The following is a 24,971-nucleotide window of genomic DNA, read 5'->3' as shown; positions in this document are numbered from 1 at the left end:
TTTATTGTTCAGATTATTACAGTTGTTCTTCCCCCCCCCCTTAGCTCCCCTCCATCCAGTTCCCACCCCACACCATGCCCTTACCCCCCGCCACTGTCCTCGTCCATAGGTGTAAGATTTTTGTCCAATCTCTTCCCGCACCCCCCACACTCCCTTCCCCCCGAGAATTGTCATTCCACTCCCTTTCTATGCCCCTGATTCTATTCTATTCACCAGTTTATTCTGTTCATCGGATTTTTTTATTCATTTGATATTTAGATTCACTTGTTGATAGATATGTATTTGTTGTCACTTTGTTGTTCATAATTTTTATCTTTACCTATTTTCTTCTTCTTCCTCTTCTTAAAGAATACCCTTCAGCATTTCATATAATACTGGTTTGGTGATGATGAACTCCTTTAGCTTTTTGTTGTCTGTGAAGATCTTTATCTGACCTTCAATTCTGAATGATAGCTTTGCTGGGGAGAGTAATCTTGGTTGTAGGTTCTTGGTATTCATCCCTTTGAATATTTCTTGCCACTCCCTTCTGGCCTGCATAGTATCTGTTGAGAAATCAGCTGACAGTCATATGGGTAGTCCTTTGTAGGTAACTAACTGTTTTTTTCTTGCTGCTTTTAAGATTCTCTCTTTGTCTTTTGCTCTTGGCATTTTAATTATGATGTGTTTTGTTGTGGTCCTCTTTGGATTCCTCTTGTTTGGGGTTCTCTGCACTTCCTGGACTTGTAAGTCTATTTCTTTCACCAGGTAGGGGAAGTTTCTGTCATTATTCCTTCAAATAGGTTTTCAGTATCTTTCTCTCTCTCTTCTTCTGGCACCCCCATAATTCGGATGTTGGTATGCTTGAAGTTGTCCCAGAGGCTCCTTACACTCCATATTTTTGGATTCTTTTTTCTTTTCTGGTTGGGTGTTTTTGCTTTTTCTTATTTCAAATCTTTGACTTTATTCTTGGAATCCTCTAGACTGCTGTTGGATCTCTGTATATTATTCTTTATTTCAGTCAGTGTATGCTTAATTTCTGATTGGTCCCTTTTCATATCCTTGAGGGTCTCACTAAATTTCTCAGGGGTTTCTAGAAGATTCTTGAGTAACCTTATAACTGGTTTTGAGCTCTATATCCAGTAGTTTGCTTTCATCCATTTCTTTCATTTGTAACTTGTTTCTTTGTCTCTGCATTTTGGTTGCTTCCCTGTGTTTGTTTCTATGTACTGGGTAGCCGCTAAGTCTCCTTGAGTTGATAGAGTGGCCTTGTGTGGTTGGTGTCCTATAGGGTCCAGTGACTCAGCCTCCCCAGTCACCTGAGGTGGATGCTCTTGGTGAACCTCCTTGTGGGCTGTTTGAAGAGTGTTGTTGTAGTTAACCCTTGATTGCTGTTGGTATCACTGGGAGGAATTGACCTCCAGGCCAATTGGCTGTGATGACCTGCTGTTTCTACCCTGGAAGATCTGTTGCACAGGAGACACCCCTATGGGGCAGGACTTGCTTCAGTGGAGCTTTGGTGCTCACTGAGTCTGCACCTTGAGTGTGTCTCTTATGGATGTGAAGAGTTGTAATCTGGATGGTCTCACTCTGACCACTGGGTACACTGGCTCTTAGATCTCCAAGGAGGTGCAAGGTCAGCCACTGTCTGGAGCCGCCCAGCAGGAGCTACAGAGACATCTGCAGAATCCTCCTCTTTGTATGGGGTTTGGAAGTGCCCAGCTGAGGCCCAGCTGTGAAGCAAGGCTGGCCATGCTTTGGGCATTCTTTTGGAAACTCTGGGGCTCTCTGATCCAGCTGCAGTTTGACAGGTTTTAGGTGAAAGCATAGGTTATGCATATGCAAAAACCAATGCACACAGCTTGGTTGGGGTTGTAAATTGCGTGGGGTGGGGTCTCTGGGAATCACCAGGGCGGAGAAAACAGCTATGGCTGCCAGTCGGCCCTGAACCAGAGAAGTCCCCAGTTCTCCGCCTCCCGCGCCCCCGTGCAGGAACAATGATCGCTGCAAGCCCCTCTAAGAGAAAGCTGCCCTCGCATTCCTGTCCCGATGACACAGTCCAGTTTCTTTCCGTATGTGCCTGGGTCCCCCAGAGTCTTGCCCGGAACTGGAGTTCAGAGCAAGCAGGATCTTGTATCTCCTTCCCGATTAAAAGAGCAGCACATCCAGATCCCAGCACTTTTTGTGCCTCTGCACCTCTTACCAGTCTCAGTGGGCTTTCTTCACCTCTCTAGTTGTGGAACTTCCACTCAGCCAGGTTTCCCGTGGTTCTGCGTGGTAGTTATTCTGCTTTTTAGTTGTGGTTTTGGTGTGGTTGTGAGAGGCAGCAAGTATATGTGTTTACCTATGCCGCCATTTTGGTTCTCCTCAAGATTTCTTTCTTTATTGTTATTATTTATTGTATTAAAAATACTATGCTGTACTTTTAACAGCATTGATTTTTTCTATGAATACTGCCAGGAATAGTAATTCTGGTATAATCAGGATGAAGAAAGCAGATAAATTCAAAAGCTCTGTTGAATCTCCTTATACAATAATAGGAATTATATGGATATATCTATGGAGGTCAAGTACATTAGGGCTGTATAAGTACTTTAAATTTATTGGTAGGTAAATGGAACTAGTTAATGGAAAAAAAGGAAAATTTCAAAAACATGTATTATCTGTGAGAAGTTTACACACACACACACACACACACACACACACACACCCCACAGCCCAGGGGTTTTATAGCCACTAACATTTAAAAACTGTAATGTACTCTCCTTCATCTATGAAAATGACATTAATAAATCTTTATTTGATTCACATTAGTCATGATGAACTTGAACCATTAAGCCACGTAATTTTTCCCGAGACTAGACAAGCATTATAACAAACTGTGGACTTGGAAGTGAGTATATTTAAGTGATCTCTAGAAAGATTCATTAAAGCAGTAATCTTTTAGCTAATGGCCAAGTCAAGTAATAAGAATCCAAAACTTCTATTTCTGCATGGAATGAAAAAGCACTTTGTTTTTTGTCCCTTGGAATTTTTCTTTATTTCCCTGCTGTCAAATGAGGGACTGATATTCAACAGGTCCTTAATTTATAAACACATATTAAACTGTATAGCTTGCCTTAAAAGAGAGAATGAAAAATAGTAAAACTTAATTAAATAATCTCAGAAAACAAGTAAAAAGAAAAGTCTGAAATGCATAATGAGAATATTTTACTCTGGAGAGATGATAATACAAAACACTTTCCATTAAGTTTTCTATTAGAAGATGAAAGCATAAGCATATTAAATAAAATTCTTATTTAAAAAATTGGTAGTTAGAATTTCAACTATGCAGTATAAGTCAGGGATATAAAGATATTAGTAATAAATAGCCTTGCTGATCTCCCTGCTATTGAGACAGATGAACAAAAGTGATTATATTTTTGAAATGGGCTAAGATAATACTCTGCTTTGGTGATCTAATAAAATGTACTCTAAAAGTTGAGCACATATGTATCAAATATAAAATGTGGTCTATTTTGTGGCAAAAAATTGTGATTTGAGAAAACTTCTGTGTTAATATGAATGCATTGGATACATTTTCATGCCAGTTATTGTTAACTTCATTTGTTTGTTGAAAAATATTAAGATCTTGAATTCTATGGCAAAGCATATAGAATGGTGGGCAAAAGTATGTGAAGAATAATTATAAATAATACAATAAATAATAAATAATAATACAAGTATATGCTCTGTTATGTGTACCCACAACTGTAAACCTACTTTTGCCCATATCGTATTTACAGAAGAAAGAGGAGAGATTAAATTCAGCACCATTACTTTTCTCCCTGCCCATCCTATCTATACTTTATAAATAAATACACCCACATAGCCATCAATTAAAAAGAGAGGGAGAGAAAATTAGACAAATGAAACATTGTATAAATGTATTTTTATTTTGTTCAGAATGGTGTTAACAGTCGTTTCTTTATTCCTGCTCAGCTGTGATTTAAAAATTCAAAATGCTTTCAAAACCACATGAATTTGGGGAAATAAAATAAATGTTAAGAACCATATGATTTCACTCATCTATGGGATATAAAATTGAAAACAACAAATAAGACAAACAAACAAACAAAATACTCATAGACGCAGACATGGTAGTTACCCAAGGGAAGGAGGTAGGAGAGGTAGAAAAGGGTAAAGGGAATCAAATATATTGTAACAGAAGGAGGTTTGACTTAGGGTGGTAAATATACAATGCAAAATACAAATGATGTATTATAGAATTATATACTTGAAACCTATATAATTTTATTAACTAATGTTACCCCAAGAAATTTAAAAAAAGAAATTACAAAATACAAGAAATGATAAATTCATTTTAGCCATCTTTGTGGAACTGCAGGCCAAGACTATAATGGAAAATCCTAAAAATTAATTGTTTTTTTCTTAAGATCTCTCTGTTATGATAGAATTTTTTTTTTTCATGAGTGTTGAAACAGCTACTTTTAAAAAATCGACGACACCTTGCCACGCTAGCAGTCAGAAGCTGTGCGACACAGCAGCTTGCCTAGGACCAAACCAGAGAGGGTCAGACCTGCATTGCCACCATGTGCCCACCATCCAGATCTCATTGCTGACATGTACACATAAGGAACTGTTTGACATTGAAACGGGGACTCAGAACTGTTGGACATTGAAATTGGGACTCAAACATTTTTTGTTATTATATGTTTATTTCTAGTCTGCAGAGGCAAGATTTTTTTAAAGGAAAGAAAAGGGGAAAAAATAGATACAGAAGCAAAGAAGCATTGAACAGACTGTCAAACTACAGCGGGAAGGCAGAGGAGGTTTTGTGGGGGGGGCGCTGTAAGAGATCAACTGAAGGACTTGTACACATGCATATAAGCATAACCAATGGATAAAAGACACTGAGGGGGGGCAGGTAAAGGCATGTACTGGGGGGAAGGGGAGGCTGGGGGGAGGTCAATGGGGGAAAAAAAGAGACATATGTACTACTATTTGTAATACTTCAAACAATTAAAAATAAATAAATAAATAAATAAATAAATAATAAAAATAATAAAAAATCTGCTTCAAAGTCACACTGTAAATTTTCTCATTGTTAAATCAATAGTGACATGTTAGGGGCCATATGAAAGGTACCATGTGCCATAAAGTAAAATTTTTAAACTGGACATAAACAAAAGTAAACTTTACTTTCTAGGATTTTTATATTGTTAATTGGTATTTCTAGATTTTTAGCATGATAACAAAATACCTACTGCCATTTAAGGTCAGAAAATATATTTTCTTTGTTCAGAGTCAATATCTGTACATCTAAACTGTGTGTTTTTTCATCTGATGTGTTCAAACGAATTAAGTAATGATTAAATGTTCCATATTTGTTTTAATTTTATGAATTATTACAGTGTTTTACAATAACATAATGTTGGCTCAAAAGTAACCAAGACTGTGCCTACTTAGATTAAGATAAAAAGAATTCACATCACCAGATGGCTCAGAATCCACAAATTCAAGTAAGTTTAGAGTGCTTACGAGTTGTAAACCCTCACACAAGTGTTTTTACAGTACAAGCTGACAAAAGCTTTTTTTGCATATCTATATAAAAAGAGTTTAGTCCTAGCTGGGTGGCTCAGTTGGTTGGAGCGTTGTCCATACACCAAAAAGTGTGTGGGTTTGATTCTCAGTCAGGGCACATACCTGTGTTGCAGGTTCAATCCCTCTTCAGGGTGTATATGGGAGGCAGCCCATTGATGTTTCTCTCTCACATTGGTGTTTATCTCTCTCCCTTCCTCACTCTCTAAAAATCAATAAAAACATATCCTCAGGTGAGGATTTTTTAAAAAGAGTTTAGAGTGCTTATAAGTTGTAAAGTGATTGCTAATTTATGCGCACAAGAGAAGAAAATTCAAATCATTTTATTAAAAAAGAATGAGAATGCCAAAAAATATTTTAGCAGAATGTTAACTCTAGTTCTCATGTGTTAAGAAATGTTAAAAAGGTTCCACATAACAAGGTCTATTAATACTGTACTAGTACATCTAGCTACTCAGGTCTGAAATAATCAGCACTAGACATCCTAAGGTCTGTGATTCCAAGACTCCAACTAGCCCAACAATTATATGCTGTGACAATATATGCAATTATAAAACAGCATTATAGTTAATAGATCAAATTTAAATGAACAGGGAGGAAAAATATCATGGATTAATTAATTATACAAGTAGACATGTTACCTCTCAAATCTCTTTCAGAAAGTCTTACATAGGTTACACATTTTGAAGAGGTAAACAACATCTATACAATCAGTGCTACTACAAAATATACATTTACTTCAATCTTACCAGGTTGGCCTATTGGTCCAGGAATCCCTGGTGGACCTGGTGGTCCCTGAACACTTATTCCTGGTAGCCCAGGAGGTCCCATTGGCCCAGGTTGTCCATTTGGTCCAACGTCACCTTTAAGAAATAAATATAGTTTTATTTTGCATATTAGGTGCCCAATTGATTTAGCACCCTTTATTGAAAATACTTATTTTTCTATTGAAAGTGACTTTGCAATTTTGTCAAAAATCAAATTGTGAAAGTCTATTGTTGGATTTGCTTTGCTAATATTTTCTTGAGGATTTTTACATCTATGTTCATGAGGGACATTGGTCTGTAGCATTTTTTCCCTTTGCCTGGTTTTGATATTAGGGTAATGCTGGCCTCATTCAATGATTGGGAAGCAATCCATCCACTTCTATTTTGGGAAAGAAATAGTGTGTAACTGGTGTTATTGCTTCTTTAAATGTTGGCTAGAATATTATCAGTGATGCCAAGTGAACCTGTAGTTTTCTTGGTTGGGATAATTTTAACAACAAACTCAATTTCTTTAATAAATATCTGAATTATCTATTTATTCTTCAGTGAGCTTCAGTAGTTTGTACTTTTCAGGAAATTCATCCATTTCATCTAAGCTGTCAAATTTATGGGTGTGCAGTTGTTTGTCATACTCCCTTGTTACTCCTTTAATTTCTGTAATAATGTTCTATCTTTCATTCCTAATATCGGTAATATGTCTCTTCTCTTTTTTCTTGATTGGCCTGGATAGAGGTGTTTCCATTTTATTGATCTTTTCAAAGAACTTCATTTGGTCTCATATAATTTTTCTATTGTTTTTCAGTTTTTAATTCCACTGATATCTGTTCTTATAGTTATTTTGCTCTATCTTCTGCTTGTCTTCTTTATTTTGTTTTTCTTGTCTAATTTCTTAAGGGAAAAAGTTAGATACTTTTTTGAGATTGTTCTTTTCTCTAATACATTTTTTTTCACATGTGAATTTTCTTCTAATAACTTCTTGATCTGCATTCTACAACTTTTGATATGTTTTTTTTTTCATTTTAATTCAATTCAAAATACTTTCCTTTTGATCAATGGATTATTTAAAAGTATTTTTGTTATTTTCTAAATATGTCAGGATTTTTACAGATAGCTTTCTATTACTGATTTCTTGCTAAATCTGTTAATGGTAAGAGAATCTACTGTATGATATAAATACTTTTAATTTGCCAAAGTTTGTTTAATGGCCCAGATTATGGTCTATCATGGTGAATTTTCTGTGTGCACTAAAAAAGAATGTGTTTTCTGCTCTTGTTGGATGGAGTGTTCTATAAATGTTAATGTTGAGGAGTTATGCTGAAGAGAAACTCCTGGCATTGCCCTGCAACAACACTGTAGATCTTATCCTTGTATCTTTCTACATGAAGACAATGCCAAGTATGGCTCAGGGTAGTTGAATGAGCACGAAAAGTCTATTTGGATTGAAGGCCACCTGATATTGGGCATTACCGTATCTCAATTTTCTATCTGTAATTTTAAATTCTCTTTATTAAAGAGAGATGTCATCCATGTCTGGTGTGTCTCAGTTGGTTGAGCATCGTCCTATGCACCAAAAGGTCGCAGGTTTGATTCCTGGTCAGAGCACACGCCCAAGTTGCAGGTTCAATCCCCACTCAGGGTGTGTACTAGAGGCAACCGATTGACTTTTCTCTCTCACATCGATGTTTCTCTCTCTCTCTCTCTCCCTTCCTCTCTCTATAAAGTCAATAAAAACATATTTTTAAAAAGAGAGCTGCCGAAATTGTATTATCTTAAGGTGCCACAAAAATCTATCTCTCCTGACCTTCCACAGTTTCTCATAATTAAAAAAATGCTTTTAATATTTACTACTTTAATTCCTATTTATATATTGTGTATTGGGGATTTATTTAGTTGAGACCACTTACTCAATTACCAACTTTTAAAAAATCTATTCTTTCCCAATTGAATAATGATGCAATTTCTGTTAAAGACCAAGTTTCCGTGTATACATGAGTATGTTTCTGAACTTTATTATATACCGGTTTACTACTTGTCTGTTCCAGCACTGGTTCACAATGCTATAATTACAATAATTTTGTAACATGTTTTATTATATGTTTGATAAACATTAAGCTTTAGAATCTGATATGCCAAGTGCTTCCAAAATATTCCTACTTTAATTCTCATTGAAAATACATTGTATTTATAGACAAACTTGGGAAGAGTTGACATCATTGAGTCTTTTTATCCCTACATATAATTTATCATTGAATTAATTCTACCATTTTTCATGTTGCTTATAGAGTTTTATTTTTTCCCTCAAATACATTAGGCACATTTTTCTTATTGATTTCTAGATATTTTATAGATTTTTCAAGGTATATTTTATTTCTTTCAATATTTCCAAACACATCAATTCTACTTTTCACAATGATACTTTTGTACATTATTCCAGCTACCTGGAACATCCTTCTTTAAAGATTCAGTTCAAATGGCATTTCCTTAATGAAGCCTACTGAGGCACCTTAGATGAGGACCTGAACAAAAGTAAATTATAAACCAAACTGTAGACTGGTAAAACCACTATGGAAAGCAGCCTGGAAATTCCTCAAAAAATTAATAATAGAGCTACCATATGACCCATACGACCCAGCAATCTCTCTCCTGGGTATATCCAAATAAAAACCCTCAAAAATATGTATTTGAAAAGATATATGCACCCCATATGTTCATTGCAGCATTAATCATGGTGGCCAACACATGGAAACAACCTAAGTGTCCTGTGATAGAGGACTGGATAAAGAAGATGTGGTACATATACACAATGGAATACTACTCAGCCATAAAAATAATGAAATACTGCCATTTGCAAAAACATGGATGGACCTTGAGAATATTATGCTAAGTGAAATAAGTCCATTTGAAAAAGCTAAGAACCATATGATTTCACTCACATGTGGGATATAAAACTGAAACTTGTGAACACAAACAGCAGTGTGATGGTTTCTAAAGGGAAGGGGGTGGGGGGAGAAGAGAGTCCTAATATGTGGTGATAGGAGAAGATTTGACTTTGGGTTGTGGGCACACAGTGTGATATAGAAATCCACACCTGAAACCTATATGATCATGTTGATCAATGTCACCCCAATAAATTTAATTTAAAAAATAAACCAAAGTGAATACTCCCAAAGTCATATTTTTTCTTTTTTGTTTAATCTGAATCTAATGTTTCATCTTAAGCACATTTTCTTTCTCATATAGTTCTTTCTTTATGTGTATTCGTCTAATTAATTAATAATTGATCACTATGTCACTTTAAAAGTCGTGCCTAAATCTCTCCTATATTTTAGTTACTAAGTTCTAATAGCCAGCCACTGGTATAAAGTGTGCCTGGTAGGTGAACTTTTATTATTATCTGCTTGCTGAGGTTTGGCTGTTGTATATTGATCTAAAACATTACTGATACGTATCCATAAAAGTTCTTATTGAAATAACCACTCTCATAGTATAATGCCACTTCAATTTTATTATAAGAGAAAGCAGTCTCTGAGATTTAAGAGCAGAGTCTATGCCTTTGTGTTTCTAGTGCAGTGGTTCTCAACCTTTCTAATGCCGCGACCCTTTAATACAGTTCCTCATGTTGTGGTGACCCCCAACCATAAAATTATTTTCGTTGCTACTTCAAAACTATAATTTTGCTACTGTTAGTGAATCGTAATGTAAATATCTGTGTTTTCCGATGGTCTTAGGCTATCTGTGTTTTCCGATGGTCTTAGGCTCTACAGCACGACCCACAGGTTGAGAACCGCTAGCAGGGTCGCCTAAGACCATCGGATGGTCTTAGGCTCTACAGCACCACCCACAGGTTGAGAACCGCTAGCAGGGTCGCCTAAGACCATCGGATGGTCTTAGGCTCTACAGCACGACCCACAGGTTGAGAACCGCTAGCAGGGTCGCCTAAGACCATCGGATGGTCTTAGGCTCTACAGCACGACCCACAGGTTGAGAACCGCTAGCAGGGTCGCCTAAGACCATCGGAAAACACAGATATTTACATTACGATTCACTAACAGTAGCAAAATTACAGTTTTGAAGTAGCAACGAAAATAATTTTATGGTTGGGGGGTCACCACAACATGAGGAACTGTATTAAAGGGTCGCGGCATTAGAAAGGTTGAGAACCACTGTTAGTGATTCAAGTAGTACCTGGCACAGAATAAGAATATAATAAATGTTTGAGAATGAAGGCAATACATGGCAGAAAATCCCAAATTCTTTTTCTTCTAGTACCTGAGGAACTGTACTGGGGTTTAATATTTGAGAATGGTTCCTATTAAAATATGAGGGTTCTATACTTCTTTTCCAAGAGCAGTCAAATGCTGTTAAGAAGCTGTTTAAAATAGGCTTCAACCCATTTCTTCCCAACCCCTGTCTCAAGGACATTTTTATAAACAAAATACAATGGATGAGTAATTTTCATAGAGACTGCTTGCTACATAGCTTATTAATTGGAATGTCTCAATCTATAATTTTTATGGTCACAGGTCTAAGCTGGGGGAAGTAATTGGTGGGAAACATTGCCTATAACTTTGAGTGTTACCATTTATAGTTGACCTGAATTGTTTGCTAGCAGACGGAGCTCTTAAGGATAATTTGTACTGAGGTAGTTTGAGGCGTTGGGTGGCAGAATCTATCATGGTTAAGTTGGGTGATGTTGTCTTATTGCTTTAATGGGAATCAATCCAACATGTTTCAGAAGCATTAAGCTATACAAATTATTCTCTGGGAGCCAAAATATTAACCAGTAGAGTCCAATTCCTTGTAAACCAGAAAGGAATAAAAATTGCCACAAAAGCTAGGCCAAGTCTATTCCTATATATAATTAGGTGGATCAAAATCAAGAGGGTATAAGAAACCAATAGAGAAATTAGCAAAGGACATGATCAGCTTATCAGAAAAAAAATATGTGTCCTTTAAACATGTGAAAAGATCAATTTTACTCATAATAATGTAAATAAAAAATTAAACTACCCTAACAGTAAAAGTAAAGGACCTAGTATATCTAAAGAAATTCTTTAAAAAAGAAGAACCAAATAGAGGACCTACATTACCTGGCATTCAATCTTACTGTAAAGCCATTTATATAAACTGTTGATAATGACTTAAGGAAAATAAAATAGATAAGTAGAACTGACAACACAGAAATAGACCCACTCATATATAGTCATTTGATCTTTGACATTGATACCAAAGTACTCTAATTGGGAGGGAGTTCTTTTAAGCAAATGATGCTGAATAAAAATTATTTGAATAAGCCTAACCAGTGGACACAGACAACAGGGGGATGAGGGCATGAGTGGGGAGGGTTGGGGAAGGTAATGGGGGGATGAGGACAAATATGTAATACCTTAACCAATAAAGAAATTAAAATGCAAAAAAAATTAAATTAAATTAAAAAAATAAAAAATTATTTGAGATGGTTGATAATCAAACATAAAAGTTAAAACTATAAAATTTACAAAATAAAATATAGAATATCCTTGCAACTTTGAGACAGGGAAAGTTTTCTTAGATAAAACATAGTAAATAATAATTATATAAGAAAAAAACTGAAAAATGAAATATCAGTAAAATTAATTCTTTTGTTTATCAAAATATACTAATAAGAAAATGACTAGGCAGGAACATTTGAGAGCTTATTCTCTGGTATATGTCATCAGATTGGCTCAATAAACTATTTTAAAAATTCTCCAAAAAAGAAAATGAATAGGCAAGCCAGATAGGGATAAAATACTCATAAACCAGTATGACAACAGACCAATATGCACGATATAAGATTACTTCCAGCTTAATACAAAGAGAAACAACTCATATTTTAAAAAAGGGAAATATTTTTGAATCTGCACATTATCAATCAGTATATGTAAAAGAGCTCAACATCTTTAGTTATTAGGGAAATACAAGCTAAACCAAAATATATTACCAACACATCTACCAAAATTCAAAAATGAAAAAAATTATAACACCAAATATTGGAGAGAATATTGAACAATTGAAACTTTCACACAATATTGGTGTGAGTCTAAAATGGTACAACCATTTTGAAAAAACCTCCAGTAGTTTCTTATACAACTAACATACACCTATCTTATGACTCAATAATTCTATTCTTAGAAATTTGCCCAAGCAAAATGAAAGCACATATCCATGAAAAGACTTTTAAAAGATTATTCTTAACAGCTTTACTCATAATAGTAAAAAACGACACAGTCCTGTGCCCATCAACATAGAATGGATAAAGAAACTTCAGTATCCTATCTAATAAAAGAGTAATATGCAAATTAACCATCACTCTGCTACACCCACCAGCCACGCCCACCAGCCAATCAGGAGTGAATATGCAAATAAACCCAACCAAGATGGCTATGGCCACAGAGAGCAGAGGGAGGCTTGGGTTTCCCCGGCAATGGAGGAAGACAAGCTTTCCGCCTGCCCTTGCCAGCCTAGGCCTCCACTCAAGGCTACAAAGTTTCAATGATAGAAGATACATAAATCCAAACAGAAATGGTGGCAGCCACGGAGCTGGAAAGCACAGGAGGCTAGGGTTGCCCCCAGCGATGGAGGAAGCCAAGCTTTCCACATACCCTGGCTGGCCCAGACCTCTGCTTAAGGCTACAAAATTTCAATTATAGAAGATACATAAATCCCAACAGAAATGCCTGCTACCACGGAGCAAGCAGAAGGCTTGGCTCCACTCCAGGCTACAAAGTTTCAATTGTGGAAGATAAATAAACCCCAGATCCCAGGGCCTCTGCTTGGGTTGTCAGGGGGTGTGGCCGGCCTGCAAACCACCACAGGCCCCTCACCCAGGCCACCCCACACCCCAAGGGAACTCCCACCCTGATCCGGGACACCCTTCAGGGCAAACCAGCTGGCCCCCACCCGTGCACCAGGCCTCTATCCTATCTAATAAAAGAGTAATATGCAGATTGACCATCACTCCAACACACAAGATGGTTGCCCCCATTTGGTCAAAGATCCTGCCCCCATGTGGACACAAGATGGCCACCACAAGGTGGCCAGCAAGGGAGGGCAGCTGGGAGGGACCAGGCCTGCAAGAGAGGGCAGTTGGGGGCGATCAAGCCTGCAGGGGAGGGCAGTTAGGCGTGACCAAGCTGGCAGAGGAGGGAAGTTGGGGGCGACCAGGCCTGCAGGGAAGGGCAGTTGGGAGGGACCCAGGCCTGCAGGGGAGAGCAGTTGGGGGGGACCAGGCCTGCAGGGGAGGGCAGTTAAGGGTGACCAGGCCTGCAGGGGAGGGCAGTTAGGGGTGACCAGGCCTGCAGGGGAGGGCAGTTAGGGGCAAACAGGCTGGCAGGGGAGCAGTTAGGCATCAATCAGGCTGGCAGGGGAGTGTTAGGGGGTGATCAGGCTGGCAGGCAGAAGCAGTTAGGGGCAATCAGGAAGGCAGGCAGGCGAGCAGTTGGGAGCCAGCAGTCCTGGATTGTGAGAGGGTGCAGGCTGGGCTGAGGGACACACCCCCGCCCCCGTGCACAAATTTCATGCACCAGGCCTCTAGTATCATAATAATAAAAGGCCAGAGGCATCATGACCTAAACGACCAAACAACCGGTCACCAGGAGGCACATGGAGCACCTCTCGGTCCCTCTCCCACCCCCACCCCCGGCCTGCAGGCTCTATCGCTGGATGGCAAACGGAGAGCCATGGGGAACCAGGCTGGGTGGCAGTAGAGTGGGACTGGGGATTGGCCTTGGCCAGTGGGTGCAAGGCAGACCTCCTGGTCCCTCCCCCCAGCTGTCAGGCTCCGATCTATTCTAAGTTTCTTCTGAAAGGAACATGGTGCCTCCACTGCACAGCCTCCTGGGATACGGACTCACCACTGTGAAAGGCTCCAGAGCAGAGACTTCAACAATGACTTCAGCGCCTGCAGCGACCCTCAGCCTTCACTGCTGGGAGGTGGACGGAGAGCATCAGCTTTAAAGCACAAACACCCTCCTTGGGAAAAACCACCACCTCCTTACTCCACAGCTGCTTCCGTGTCTGCAAGAAACTGCACATGCTCCTCCCTGCGGGATGGGGGAGGGGCCGAGCCAGGCGGCTGGGCCAGTGCAGGGATGGAGGGAGGGAGGGTGGAGCAGGAGCAAGGGGGCAGCCCTGGTTCCCTGCATCTCCTCCAACAGGCATAGCCCTTCCTGGTGTTATGATAAAAAGAGTTGTGTTTTTCTAACTCTGTCCGGGTAAAGGAAACAAGTGTCGTTGACTTCTGATCTTACTCTCTGAGCCACCAGTTAATCCCTCTGGATGCATCACATCCAACCTCCAAAGGATCCGAGGGGCAGGTTCAACCTTCATTCCATAGTTGAGGAAACTGACCAATAAGCACATGTGTCTCATGCCTCAGGGTCAACTCCCAAGGAAATCTCCGGGTAATAACTCAGATTGTATATCTAAGGGTATATTTTCTTCTGTTTTCCTGTTTAATTCAACCCCAGGAATCCAATAATACAATAAGGAATAAAATGAGTTCAGAGGGCTCAGCATTGTATTCTCAGGGCCTTTGGTCCCAGGCAAACCGCAGAGCTCACTTATCCTGAGATGAAAGGAAAGGAAAGAGAAACGTGAAAGGTTTCCCTGTTTAGTCACAGAGACATCTCATAGCCACATACTAAGGACAGGACATTAACTTAGGGGAGGAAAGGACACAAAAGGAATAGAAGATGGAGCCATTTCCGTTCAGATTCAAACCAAGTTAACGAGGCAGAAGAAACACTGGACGCCATGGAAGAATAAGATGAAACGGTCCGGTAGGGAGTGTCACAGACCTCGCAGGGACAGCACCTGGGGCTCCGGACATGACGGGAGGAGGGAGGGGGCTGGGTGAGAGGAAGTGCATGGAAAGGCCTGGGAGTAGGAACAAGAGGAGGATATGCGGAAGGTGGGCCCCACCAGGTGATGACAGGGGGCAAGCCTGCGGGAGGTGGCCAAGTGCCCCCACCTCTCTGAGGGGTGCATGCGTCAGTCCTGGGAGCTGCGGCTGATGGAGAGGGGGCTATGGCTCTATGTGGATGAGTTGCCAATGAGAGCCTCCCTGCAGCCACAGTACTCGGTGTTGTCAACACAGCGGGAGCACAGGATCATGTACACAACGTCATGAAAGAAAAAGCATCCTATTCCCAACTAATTCACAGACTTCTATTTCTGGTATCTATATTCCCAATGTGTCCACAAGTACATTTGGAAAAAGAAAAAAGATTTGTACGTGATATGACTGCATCTTTAGAAAACCCAAGTGATCACAACCAGAGCACTTTTAACACCTAATGATCCAAATACACTGATGAACAAAAATGGACCCAGAGATACAGACACATGAACAGACTGTGGAACCTCAGAGGGAAGGCGGGGGACGGTGGGTGGGTGGGAAGAGATAAATCAATGGCCTTGTGTGCATATATGCATCACCCCTGGACACAAACAATGGGGTGGTGAGGGCCTGGGGGGTTGTAGGCTGGAAAACGTTAATGGGGGGAAGTGGACCTATATAAACCATTCATCAATAAAGATTTAATTTAAAAAGTAAAAAATAAAATAAAAGCCAAGAATAACTGCCCTGGCCGGGTGGCTCCATTGCTTGGAGCTTTGTCCTGTACATTGAAAGGTTGCAGGTTTGAACCCTGGTCGTGGTGTGTGTGGGAGGCCACTGAGCAAGTGGTGCCTGGAGGAGGGAGGCTCCTCAGACCTAAACACAGCCCAGGCCTCTCCCATGATCCAAGGCCCATCCTCTGCTGAGTGAGACCAGACCTTCCAGCTTCCTGTCCAGTCCCTGGTCTCTGAGTCATCTGGCCTCTTCTCCATGTTCCCCAGAATGCATTGCTCAGTAACCATGTACACTAATAAAAGGGTAATATACTAATTAGACTGAACATCCCTCCGGACAAAGCCCCGGTGGCAGGGGCTCAGTCAGAGGTGGTTAGGGGATCAGACCAGCAGGGAAGAGCAGTTAGGGGTGACCAGGCTGGCAGGCAGAGTGGTTAGGGGCGATTAGGCAGGCAGGCAGGTAAGCAGTTAGGAGCCAGTGGTCCTGGATTTTGAGAGGGATGTCCAATTGCCTGTTTAGGCCCAATCCCACTCGGGCCTAAACCAGCAGTCAGACATCCCCTGAGGGGTCCCAGATTGGAGAGGATGCTGCTGGGCTGAGGGACCCACCCCCCCATGCATGAATTTTGTTAACCGGGCCTCTAGTTTATAAATAAAAGATATAATAATAAAAATAAAGAACTACTGATATACACAATAACATGGATGGATTGCAAAAACAATATTCTGTGTGAAAAAAAAACTTGCAAAGAAAAGACATACTGTATGACTCCACATGGAGTCTAGAAGAGGTAGAATTAATTTATGATAAAAGTCATTATAATATAGTTGACAGTGTGGATGTTGGGGTGGGGACCTAGAAAAGGACAGAAGGGAAATTTATGGGATTATAACTTGATAAAGATTTGGTTACACAAGTGTTTATCAAAATCAAGCAAATGTACCCTTAGGATTTGTGTATCTCATTTAATGTGAAATTTATATTAAAAGAGAAAGAACAACCATACAATTGTAGTTATGATATGCATGCTAAAGTAATTAGGAAGAAGTATATGGCTATTTCAATTTATGTTGAAATGCATCAAATGGGAGTTCCATTTTTAGTTTTTTGAGGAAACTCCATACTGTTCTCCACAGTGGCTGCACCTATCTCAAGAAACTAGAAACACCAATCAGGAAGGATATATGCATCCCTATGGTCATAGCAGCACAATTTACCATAGCTAAGATTTGGAAACAGCCTAAGTGCCCATCAGCAGATGAGTGGATTAAAAAACCGTGGTACATCTACATAATGGAATACTACACTGCGGTAAAAAAGAAGGAATTCTTACCATTTGCAAAATCATGGATGGAACTGGAGGGCATAATGCTAAGTGATATTAGCCAGTCAGAAAAAGATAAATATCATATGATCTCACTCATTTGTGGAATATAATGAACAATATAAACTGGTGAACAAAAACAGATCCAGAGACAGAGAAGCATTGATCAGACTGTCAAACCTCAGAGGGAAGGTCGGGGAGGATGGGGGTAAGAGGGAGAAATCAACCAAAAGACTTGTATGCATGCACATAAGCCTAACCAATGGACACAGACACCAGGGGGGTGAGGGCATGAGTGGGGGCTAAGGGAACAATGGGGGGGGGAAGGAAACATATGTAATACCTAAATCCATAAAGGAAAAAAGAAAGCCCCCCCCCCAAAAGAAATGCATCAAAAAATAAGTCAATGAATGGAGAAAGCAATGGATAGATATGTGATAAGTCATGTATAGTAAAATGTTGACAATAGAATATCAATGATGGGTATACAGTATAGTAGTCACTGTAAAATTCTTTCTACATTATATATAGAAATTTAAAAATTAAAATGTTGTCAAAAAGATAAATGTTAATTGTAGAACCTAGGTGGTGGATAGATGGGTTTTCATTGTACAATTATTTTTTTCCGTTCGAAAATTTTCTCAATAAAATGTTTACAAGACTATTCTGTGATACCTACTTATTCCATCAGGTTGGCAAAAATCCAAGAGTTTGTCAACATACTTATCAAGGCTGTGGGAAAACAAGAATACTCATACATTGCTGCTGGGAGTGTAAAATGGTACAAATTAAGAGGAATATAATAATATCTAGGGATTCATTTATACTTTAATTCAGAAAATCCATTTTTATTTACTCTATTCTGCTATCACACCTGTACCCATATAAAAGAACATGTATGCAAGGTTATTTACTGCTATGTTAATTCTAATAAGAAAAAAAGTTGTCAAAAAAAACTCAAAACAATCTAACAACCAGTAACTGTTAGAATGAACTATGGTATAACCAAGCAATTCAAAATTAGTAAGCTATTTGTAAAAAATAAAGATCTCTATATACTGACATGGAGTGATATCTAGCATATAATTTAACAAAATAAGTAAAGTTCAAAAAGTCAAAAAGTAGTACACTATCTTTTGATAAAGGAAATAAAAGTATATTTTTATTGGTTTATATTTGTCTGAAGGAACACTAGAACTAATTAAATAAATAACTAAAAACGGGTACATATGGAATGGGGAGGAACAGAGTGGGTGGAGATGAGGTAAAAGGAAGATTTCTCAGTGTTACTTTTGCACATATATGATTATATTATTTACACAATAAAACACAACGATATCAATGAAGGATGGAAAAAAAAGAAGTGGCAGCATAGACTTTCTAGTTAATTGGGCTTATCACCCATAAGCTTTCCCAATAGTTTCAATATCTATAAAAGTTAAAAGCAGATTGAGAAGTAGCAACAGGTTCCATACCTTTTGGTCCAGGTAGCCCATCCAATCCAGTGCGTCCGGTAGGACCTGGAGGTCCTGGGAAACCACGATCCCCCTTTGAACCAAGTGTTCCTTTGAATCCTGGCAGTCCTGGAGGCCCAGGTGGCCCATGTAGCCCAAATCCTGGTTCTCCCTAGAGCGTACACATAACAAAACACAACAAAAACTCCTATGACTTTTTCAGTATTGATTGTTTACAAGAGAGAATTTAAAGCAGAAAATACAAGGTAATACTTCCCCCACACACACCCATGGGTGATGGAATAGAGTAATTAAATGAAAAGTAATTAGTAAGTTGGAGAGAACATCTGGAAGGATGGGAAATGAGGCTTAGTAAAACAAATTAAATGATTTGGACTGGTTTCAGGACAAGAAAAAGATAACTGAGAGAGCATGAGACTAAACCCAAGTGAGAAAATGTGATAATAGACTGAGTATTAGATGATTATTTTTAATTTGTCTAAGTATGGTAATGGCATTGTGTTTTTTGTATAAAATGTCCACTTACTTAGAGATGAATACTGAAGTATTTTAGGTAAAATGACATGATTTTGAGATTTAAGTTAAAATATTTCAGCAAAGAAAGAGGGAATAGATAAAGCAAATATGATAAAATCCTAATAATTTGAAATCTGAGTGATGGATATATGAAAGTTAATTGTATTATTCCTTTTATTTTTTTTGTTCATTTGAAAAGTTTTATAATAAAATAAAAATAATTAATCAATAAAGAAGTTGCTTCTCATGAGAGATGGTGTCATGGTCAGTAGTTCTTCCCATGGGAAAAAGTTGTAATGGTGGAAACACAGGAAGTTTAAATTAATTAAGCACCGAAAATAGAGGGACAGTTAGGATAAATACATACCATAGCAGTTTGCTGAAGGTTGACTGAACAAAATTTTAAATTGGCTAAGATATATTAAAAGTAATGGAAAGTAATTCAAACACATTTATCATCATCATAATCATTAAAAGTTGATAGCCATGATTTGCAGTGTGTATTTGGGAAAGAACTGGGACAGAGGAACAGTTCTTGACATGATATTCAAGAGCATTTCAACCAATCATCACAGCGAGGTACAGATGAACATAAAATGGGTTGGTGATGCTACAGAGAAGCACAGGGGAGTTGGTGATTGTATTCTTTCATCTATAATCTCCTATTTCATTAAATAATTGGTCACTGTAAAACAGGTTCAAAAATTTTTTTTGCTTCAAATATGACCTCTTGGACTATTAAAGACTGTTTTGGGTTAAATATTTTTAATGAAAATATAATCAGTTAAGTTTAGTTATCTAGTGAAGACTTGGGATGATGTGTAAGTCAAAATAGAAAGCTAAGGCTAAAGAAGGTGGGGGAAATAAAAAAAAGGGAAAAGAACAAATGTTCCAGACCTTTGGTCCTGGAGAGCCTGGTGGCCCAGAAGGGCCTTCTAGACCCATTCTTCCAGGTGTCCCAGGTGCTCCTGGAGGTCCTGGAATTCCAGGAAAACCTGTAAAATGATGTCATTTTAAATCTCCAAATAGAAGACACTATAGGAAAGTTACCCAAACTCCCAACTGAACAATGTTTACCCTATCCAATCATGCTTAGTGACTGCAATGAGGTTAAAACCACAATGACATTTTAGATGACTACTTAAGATCAAGCTTTACATATATTTGGTATTCTCTCTCAATCACCTTATGGTCCTATCGTTTTCACAAAGGGCTAATATGTGTGGAAGATATGCTCTTCTAAACTGGAATGAAGGCTATTATGAGGCAAAACTGAGCATAAGGAATGAATCTCACACAAAAATGCAGAAAATATTTTCTTCTGCTTACATCTAAATATAGTATACAAAATGTCTACCATATAATTCTGGAAATGAGCTAAAAACAATTGCAGATATTACACACATATATACACAAAAAAAATCAAATCTGACTCTAAGTCATTTAGTGTAAGTGAGTAAGGATATGTTTGGCACTAATCTCAGAAGAATTCACACTCTTGCCATTCATGAGAATAAATTTTGTGAGGAATAAAACCGAACTGAAGCAACAGCTTTTTAAAATTTCAGGAAGTCAAGAGAATATGATTTAGAATAAAGCATTATTTGGTTACATGTGTGCAATAAATATGTTTTCTGTTTAATGCAATCCATTCATTTAACAAACATGTATTGATTGCATACTATGTTCTAGGAACTGTTCTAAGCCCTGAAAATACAATGATGAACACAAAAGATAATAATTACTGTGATTTTTAAAGCTTATATATAATTTTTAAATATCTGTGATTTAGACATTTTCTTGTCTGTCTGGACTATTTTAAAAAAAGAAAAATTAAATTATAGTTCATGCATGCTGTGACTTTTCAGTTATATTCTTTATAATACGTAGAAAAAAGGCACACTTTATGTATTTTATTGTTAACTAAACTATGTTAAAGAATAATGTCATACTAACCAGTTAACTTACCCTGCCTGCTACACATTCCTACATACCTTTGGGACCAGGTGGTCCAGGAAGCCCGATTCCAGGGATACCTGGCTCTCCTTTGCTACCTGGTATTCCTGGCAAGCCTGGTTGGCCTGGGAGTCCAGGATCACCTGAGGAGAGAAGCAACAGGTTTTTTTTTTAAAGGGAAACCTTCATATAAAGAAGCCAATAAGTATTGAAGACCTGGTCAAATACATTCCTCACCTACCTGGAAGACCTACTTCACCATCTCTGCCTGGAATACCAGGCAGGCCAGGCTTCCCTGGCTGGGTTATAGTCTGACCTGGATCACCTTTAGGACCTAAGGGCAAATGGGAATCAATAGTGAATAAGTGTTCTCTTGACTAAATATATCTTCTAATTAAAAACACAAAAGAGAAAGTATAGTCTTTTGAAAATGCAATCTAACAAAAATCTATACTATAAGAAAAACAATCACATATTATATATTCAGGAAAGATACCAAACAGAAGAATGAAATTTCAAAAAGAAAAAAGTAGATGACAGCTTTCATAGTGAAATATATAGACCTTGTATGATAGAAATCTATGCCTGAAACTTATTATGATCCTATTAACCAATGTCACTCCAATAAAATACATTTTAAAAAAGCTTCCATGATTAAAGATGGCATCTATAAAAATATTTTAAATATAGGTCAAAAGAGCCCTAAAGAATCAAATTGAAGTAAACTAATGGTCCCTTAAGATTTTATATGTGCAAAGTTCAAGTACACCTATTTCTTATTAATTGAAATGACTTAAAATGGGCTCAGGTTCAGTAAGAATTTCTTAAACATGAAATTATAAGCACTAACCATGATAGAAAAGACTGATTAATTTGACATTTTAATTTATTTCTGTCCATTAAAGATGCCATACAGAGTGAAAATGACAAGCCATAGCGAGTAAAAATTTTGAATAGCTAACAGAAGAGAACTAATACATAAAATATATAGGGTGGTGCAAAAGTAGGTATACAGTTGTGAGTATATGAAACAGAGTTTATTCTTGTATTATTATTTATTAACTAGAGGCCCGGTGCATGAAATTTGTGCATGGGGGTCCCTCAGCCCGGCCTGCACCCTCTCCAATCTGGGACCCCTCAGGGGATGTCCGACTGCCTCTCGCAATCTGAGACCACTGGCTCCTAACCTGCCAGCCTGCCTGATCACCCCTAACCACCTCTGCCTGCCTGATTGCCCCTAACCACCTCTGCCTGCCTGCCTGATTGCCCCTAACTGCTCCTCTACTGGCCTGTTCACCCCTAACTGCTCCCCTGTTGGCCTGCTCACCCCTAACTGCCTCTGCCTCAATCTTCACCCAGGACCCAGGATTCCCTCCTCTGGGCAGCCGCAGGCACCCAGGACCCGGGCTGACTTCACCTGGGCCGGCCGCAGCCGCAGGGGACCGTGGGCGAGCGGCTTCGCCCAGGCCGCAGCCACAGGCGCCCAGAGCCACGGGGAAGGTGGCTTGTCCCTCTCCTGGGCCACAGGTGCAGACACAGCTGCTGGCACCTGGGATTGTGGGGTGGGTGGCTTCTCCCTCTCCCAGGCCATAGGTACAGGCACAGCTCTTGGCACCCAGGACCGTGGGGTGGGTGGCTTGCCCCTCTCCTGGGTCACAGCCCCAGCTGCTGGCTCCTGGGACCGCAGGGCAGGTGGCTTGTACCTCTCCCAGGCCAGGCCACAGACGCAGGTGCAGCTGCTGGCATGCGGGACTGCAAGGCATGCAGCTTGTCCCTCTCCTGGGCCACAGGCACAGTCGCAGCCACTGGCACCCAGGACTGTGGGATGGGTGGCTTGTACCTCTCCCAGGCCACAGCCTGGCTGGTCCCCATTCCTTTATCACAAGCTCATTTGTACCTGGCTGGTCCCCATTCCTCTCTCCCCAGTGTTGAGTGTCTGAGCCATTATGGTGTGAGGGCGTGAGGGTGTGATGACCATTTGCATATTAGCTCTTTATTATATAGGATTATTGTACTATTTTCCATAGAAACACCTGTATGTACGTGTATAAATATACATATGGTTCAAAAAATGTATACACACTTTACCAGCTGATAATTCACCTAATTTTCACTCTTTTTCAGATTTAACTGATTTGAAATAATGGATGAAGCCCAAGTAAGCTTTGAACAAATGAAATTTATACTAAAGGGCCACTAGACTGTTTTTTAAGGGGAAACATAAATTATAAAGTTTTTATAGTACAAAACCAGCAACAGTCAATGAATTAAAGATGCACAAATAGCAAAGAAATAATTATTGGTGTTTGCAATTCCATTGCTTTGTGTCATCAGCAGTGTCTGGACCAGAACATCATCAGTTTGAAAACAGGCATTGACAAATAAATTATTAATTTCTGTAGATTCTTTTAAATTTTAAAATTGAACTTTATGTTAATAAACAATGACCTTATAATCATTCAAAGTGTGTATACATTTTGTTGGGAGAAAACACTTGAATCGACATTTCATAAAAGGAAATGAAAATGTTTAGTAAATATATAAAAAGGTGCTAGACTTTAATGTAACCAGAGAGATACAAAAAATTGCCATGAGATATATCACATTTCAAAAAATTGGCAAAAATACAAAAGTGTGACAATACAAAGTGTTTATGATGATGTAGAGCAATAAGCAATCTCCAATACTTCTGATAGAAATATAAATTGGTACAATTGCTTTGGATATAGTTTGGAATTATCCAGTAAAACTTAAGATGCATTTATTCTATGCCTTGAAAATGCTAATCTTAAATAGACACCCTAGTCCAGGTACTAGCAAAGTTATTTCTGTAAAGGACCAGACAGTAAATACTTTCTGTTTTGTGGACCATATGGTTTCTATCATAACTGCCCAATGCTGCAGTTGTAGTGCAAAAGCAACCATAGTCAATAGTGAATGCTTGTGTTCAAATAAAACTTTCATTCATGACAAAAGTGTTTGGCCAGTTTTAATCCATGGGCTATAATTTGCTGATGCTTGCCCCCAGAAAAGTGTGGGCACATGTACACCAGGGTATATATACCAGAGTGTACACAGAAGCATTATTTATAATAGGTCTGAATTATAAAATAGCCAATTGTTCATTAATGATAGAATGGATACATCAACTGTGATACACACACACACACACACACACACACAAGATACTAAACAGCAATGAAAATGAATATACTGTAGCTATACACAGAGTTAACATGAATAATACTTATCTTACAATTCCATTAATATAAAGTTCAAAAAGAAGCATACATATAAGAATAACCAATGGACAGAGACAACAGGGAGTTGAGGGCATGTATGGGAGTGGGGTGGGGGGCAATGGGGGATAAGGATACATATGTAATACCTTAATCAATAAAAAATTGGAAAAAAGCTTAAAATACTTTGTTTGGGAATTCATATTTAAGTGATGACACTAGGGTTTAAATGGAAGGATACTATGCAAAAGTCAAGACAGTGGTTTCTCTTGGAGAAATGGAAAGGGATATGATTAGGAAGGGACAGAGGAAAATGGGGGTTTCTAGGATGCTGGCAATGTTCTGTTTCTGTTTCTTGATGTGTGTGGTAGTTACATGTGTGTCCCCAATAAAATTATTTGCTAAACTTTGCATTATGTATCTTGTACTTCAAAACAACAAAAACAGCCTGGCTGGAGTTGCTCAGTGGTTGAGCATCGACCTTTGAACCAGGAGATCATGGTTCGATTCCCAGTTAGGGCA

General features: G+C 38.7%; 1 protein-coding gene across 2 annotated transcripts in view; it reads right to left on the bottom strand.

Moving 5' to 3' along the window:
* COL4A5 (collagen type IV alpha 5 chain) overlaps positions 1–24,971 on the bottom strand; it is a 365,159-nt gene that overhangs the window by 141,861 nt on the left and 198,327 nt on the right. For both annotated transcript variants that reach the window (XM_080651978.1, XM_080651979.1), the window contains exons 26-30: positions 21,452–21,544; positions 21,249–21,353; positions 20,152–20,249; positions 18,739–18,889; positions 6,327–6,440 (exon numbers count right to left, since the gene is read on the bottom strand). In XM_080651978.1, the coding sequence (XP_080508104.1) occupies positions 6,327–6,440; positions 18,739–18,889; positions 20,152–20,249; positions 21,249–21,353; positions 21,452–21,544 (561 nt within the window). The remainder of the gene's footprint in view (positions 1–6,326; positions 6,441–18,738; positions 18,890–20,151; positions 20,250–21,248; positions 21,354–21,451; positions 21,545–24,971) is intronic.

The sequence above is a fragment of the Plecotus auritus genome (genome assembly GCF_963455305.1).
Source record: "Plecotus auritus genome assembly, chromosome: X".
In the NCBI taxonomy this organism is placed as follows: Eukaryota; Metazoa; Chordata; class Mammalia; order Chiroptera; family Vespertilionidae; genus Plecotus; species Plecotus auritus.
The sequence above is the reverse complement of the archived record's forward strand: the minus strand, read 5'-3'. Positions and strand labels throughout refer to the sequence as shown.